The 4,819-nt window shown below is 41.8% G+C and overlaps 1 protein-coding gene across 1 annotated transcript in view; it reads left to right on the forward strand.

The window, feature by feature from the left end:
• Window positions 1-4,819, forward strand: part of LOC104412857 (interactor protein for cytohesin exchange factors 1-like) — a gene marked incomplete at its 5' end in the record, with an annotated part of 99,328 nt that overhangs the window by 10,196 nt on the left and 84,313 nt on the right. Inside the window, 3 exons of the mRNA XM_010023682.1 lie at window positions 1,339-1,472; window positions 3,894-4,102; window positions 4,574-4,675. Of these exons, the coding sequence (XP_010021984.1) occupies window positions 1,339-1,472; window positions 3,894-4,102; window positions 4,574-4,675 (445 nt within the window). The remainder of the gene's footprint in view (window positions 1-1,338; window positions 1,473-3,893; window positions 4,103-4,573; window positions 4,676-4,819) is intronic.

Here is a 4,819-nt window from a genome sequence, read left to right on the forward strand (position 1 = left end):
AGAGTGTTTTTCAAGAAGTTAAACTACTTGTTTAAATAAGATTTGGCTGTTGGGCAGTTCACAGATTGGGTAATGAGCAGACAGAGAAAGTGACATTAATAACTCTTAACCATGCTGAGGAATGGCTTGTTGTATTAGGAAGCTTAGGGCTTAATGCTTACAGGAGGAAATGACATAATTGAATCTAAACTGATTACCTGAAGCAAAGAAAACCAGTGAGAGTTCCCATTCCTACTTCTGTTCTGACAATGGTGTCCCTGCAGCTGTGAGGATGATTTATCAGCCTGTGAAGTGCCAGTGGCTATCACAAGTGTTGATGCAGTCAGATTTCTTTCAGACTGGATAGAAGATGCTCACCTGACTCCTTTTTCATTCTTCCTTTCACCAATGCCTATGTCTTGTGTTTGTGGCATTGTGTCTGTTGTTTAATCAGAGCCAAAGTTAAAAAAGCACCGCCTTGTGAGTTTTCAAGGGTTACCGAAATCAAGGACTCTGTTACCTGTGTGGAGAGCTGAGGTGCGCTTAGCTATAGGCTGTGCCCAGCAGGGTTTCCTTGGGGGAGTAAGTGATTGGCGAAGCCTGCTGACAGTTCTGGCCTCCAGTGTACCGACTGGTAAAATGCAGATGCTTGTGCAGGGGAGCCATTAACTGAGTGGCCAGAGTGGGATCCTGGGCAGCTCCCTGACAAAAAGGGGAGAGTGCAGTTCTCTTGCCTGACAAAGGTGAAAGGGTCCTTCAAGCCTTTTCATTCCTAGAAGCAGACAGGAGCCTAGCAAGATGCTGGGAACATAGAATTGAGCCACAAATAGCAAAATGGCAAACTTGCTTGGATGAGCAATATGGAATATTTTTTTTCCTTTGCCTCCCTTACCCTGATTATATCCCTTGATGCAAATTGTGGTGAACTTTACCGTGTTCCTTCCTGTGCCCCAGTCGTTAGGACTGTTTGGAATAAGGGTAGTGTGAGCTGGCTTTGTAAGTGTTGCGGATCATATCTGTATTTAACAAATTGCATTCTTTTAATGAATCTAAAAATAGAAGAAGGGGTTTTGTCTCTGCTGCTTTTTCCGTCTATGGAATTTACAAGAAAAATAGGACTGGAAAGAGCAAAATATTCTTGAGCAATGCATTACCCATGATAGGATTTCTGTAGGAGGGATTGCAAAGCTAGCCAAAACTGGGGGTGGAGGAAAATGTAAATGCTAAGAGTTTTTAATGCACTTCTTAAGCATAGAAATAGTAGTTAACTAGGAGATGAAATGGTACTATTGATTATTGAATTATCTTTGTGAAAGATAAATTGGTGCTCAGACGTTTGACAGCTGTCTCACATTTCAGACCAGTCCTCTGCCAGTCACCAGTCCTTCTACCCAGTCACAAGAAAGCACTGTGGATACCTCACTGAAAAAAGAGAAGCCAGCCATTTTGGATCTGTACATACCACCTCCACCAGCTGTTCCATATTCTCCTCGGTATGCAAATAAACACGTACTACTGAACAAAACTCTCCTTTATTACACTGGTTTCTGAGCTGGCTTGCTGCTAGAGTTCTGTGCAGATGAGCTTGAGGAAACTGCAGATCTTACAGACTTCTAGGTGTTTAAATGCATAAACTACCAGGATTGTAACAGGTTTTATTATTAGAAGATTGTGTGCCATGTGGATCAGAGTTCTACCCAAAACATGGATGAATGTCGCTCCTCATTGTGGGGTTATGTTTTTGATTTTGTTTAAGTCCACTTGCACACAACAAGAATTCATTTTTGTCTGTAACTTTTTCCACTGTGATGTGTGTGTTTGGTTGTTTGGGGTTTGTTTTTAGCAAGTTAAGTAACTGTTGTGGGAGTTAGGAGAGAGAAGTTTTAAATAGTTAAACTTGTAGGCTGCATAAAACAGGAATGTTCCCACTGAAGGGAAGGGAGAGTCAGTTCATTCAACTTTTATTATTTTATCCTTCAATGTAACCTTTAAAAATACAGACCTGTGTACACAGAAGGTAAAAATGCAGTGTGAGGGTTGTGTGGCATGTGTATGCTATGGCTAGCTTTTGTTTGTTCTTGAGTCCATGTTGACTCGTGTCAGAATCCTGCCAGCTGACCTGGAAAGGTGATGGACAAAAGAGTTTTCTCTCTCTCATGCTTCCTGGCCTGGCTTGACACTTTAGGTTACATGTAGATAGCCCAGCACAGAAACTATGACCCTTTGCTGCAGGGCTCATATGGAAGGAGAGCTTGCCTGCTGTCATTTAAGGCCTGCTACTCTGTCAGAGGCTGTATTACTGTAGTCTTTGGGGCAGTACTGGGGCTGCAGGACTCTTCAGGGTAGTCTCCTTGCTGAAGTTGGACCTAACTCTTCGTTTTCCAAGTTTATGCATGCTCACTTCTTACAAAACAAACCCAACCAAAATCTTGGCATAAAATCAAGCATATAGATTTAGCAGCTGAATTGAGCATGTCTTGGTCTTTATATTGTTACATTTTAAGTACATTGGTGAATTATGTGCATGTGCTCAGTTTGTTTATCTGTCTTAAAGTCACAAAATTATATGTAGCTTCAGATGCCTTTAGACCTGAATCCCTGTTGACAAGGAAGGAAGTAGCAGTGCAAGATAAAACTTGTCCTGGATGGTGTGTGGAGAGGGGGAGGCCTCTTGACAGACTTAATGAAGGCAAATGTGGGGAAGCTGTGGCAGCAAGGAAGAGGTGAAAGGACAGACATTTTGTCTTCTGTTTGGCTATTTAATTTCACCTCTGCATGTTTTTCTCTTTTGAAATGCTGATGCATTTGTGTGGCAGTTTTTCCCCTTTTTCCCTCCTATTGTCCTGTTCGCTTCCCTTCCTGGCATGGATCTTCTCTGGTTCACACTGGGAAGGCAGAGAGCAGTGGCTGGTTTCCCTCCCCACGGCACAGTCTCCACATGGTGGTGTTGTAGGAGAGCTCTCCTAGCACATATGGTTGTGATGTAACACTTCTGTGCAATTTTCGGTCCCTGAATCTCCATAAATAGCTCCCTCCCTTTCACTGAGCTCTAGCATTGTTATTGATGGAGAGCTAGAGTATGCTGTGTGCAGGAGTCTGTAGTGAATACCAGGGCATGTACATGCTTAGACAGTCAGCTGTGTATTTTTATGCCTGACTTGGCTGGTGGCTGCTTTAAGCAGTAAGATTGTAGCATGTATAGGGAAGGGGGAAAAAACCAGAGGCAAATCCTAATTTGGAGGGTAGCTTTTCTTCCAAAAGTACTTGGAAGGACTGGTTCTAAAAATGGATGTTCTTGGCGTTTGGAGTGAGGGATTGCTCTAGGAAGAGGGTTCCTGTGGAAATTGCTTGAAATACAGGCACAGCGTACATACACTATGAATTTATTACTGAAACTCTCAAGGGGGTCTCACTTTTGGATAAAGAGAGGAGGTGATAAATATTCAGTGGCAGTTATCGGCCTCTTACAATGAGTGAAAAGCACAGTCCCTCAGATGGAGGCGATAAGCGTTGCCATTACACAGAGATGGATGAATCTATGCATGCACTCCTCTGTCACAACTGTGTACTGAACAGGCAGTGAACTGCGAGCTTTAGTACTCTCAGTGCAGAAAAGTCTTATTTCTCAAAAGCTTTTTGTAAGGGGTGGTGCTTTGAAACATCTTTGTGTGTTAAATTACTGGGTCATTAAAAGTGAATTAGCATGGGGGGAGGAAGCTTTCTTTTCTCCTTGGTAAATAAGTTTATAATGAAGTTATGTATCACCTGACTTGGGTTATTATTTTTCAGCTTGTTTGCAGCCCAATACCAGTTGTCAGGAGCATGACTAGGTGCTAGACGTATCTTTCAAACCTATTCATGTCTATAGCATGAAACTCTTTTAAGCTACTAACTGAAGCGAAATGTCCTTTCAGAGATGAAAAGGGGAGTTTTGTATATGGAGGAGGCAACAAACCTAGTCAGCCACTACCTGGGTCCAAGGGCGCTGAGTCCCCCAATTCTTTTCTGGATCAGGAGAGTCGAAGGCGAAGGTTTACTATTGCCGATTCAAATCAGTTGCCTGTGTATCCTGTTGAAGCAAATATTCTACCAGCCAAGATGAGGGAAAAAACACAATCCTATGGTGAGTTCATTTCTCCTTCATCATTACTGTTATGATAAACGGTTTGGTCAATTTGGAATAATTTGTGCTAGAAAACTGCTTGTTAGACTTGATGGATATTAAGGGCAGTCTGTGCAAATCGTGAATGAAATTCGACATCTGAAATAATTGCACTTAGATGTTGTTATTTCTTTAATGAATGTCATTCAGCTAGTATCTGCTGCTACAGATGGCCATTTCCATGTGTATTTTGATTATAACTTTTGGTTATTACATTCACAGCTGCTGTAAATGAGCAAGACTGTGGCTGTTCAATCTCAGCACATTGTTTTCTTATATTTCAACAGTGGAAGTATCCTGAATTTTTTTTCTCTGCAATTTTAACTCCTTATTGTTGTATCTCTCCCTTTACTTAATTGTGAAAAGTATAATTTTAAAAATTGTTTTCCTAAACTTAATGTAATTCTTCATAACCTTCTATGTTGTCTTCAGGAAAACCTCGTCCTCTGTCAATGCCTGCTGATGGGAGCTGGATAGGAGCTGCAGAACCCTTCTCTAGGCCACGAGCACCAGGGAGAAAAGGCAAGGTTTTCAGTCTTGTCCCTCTTTCCTTTCATTCCTCTCCAAAATTTCTGTGGGGTGAATGGGACGGAAGTGTTTAAGTTAGGAATGAAGAATAAGTGTCTGCATATTGCTGAACTGATCCAAGATGACAGTTGTTGGTTTTAGCAGGCATGC

Source organism: Nestor notabilis, unplaced genomic scaffold (assembly GCF_000696875.1).
Source record: "Nestor notabilis isolate BGI_N333 unplaced genomic scaffold, ASM69687v1 scaffold11641, whole genome shotgun sequence".
NCBI classification, from domain to species: domain Eukaryota; kingdom Metazoa; phylum Chordata; class Aves; order Psittaciformes; family Psittacidae; genus Nestor; species Nestor notabilis.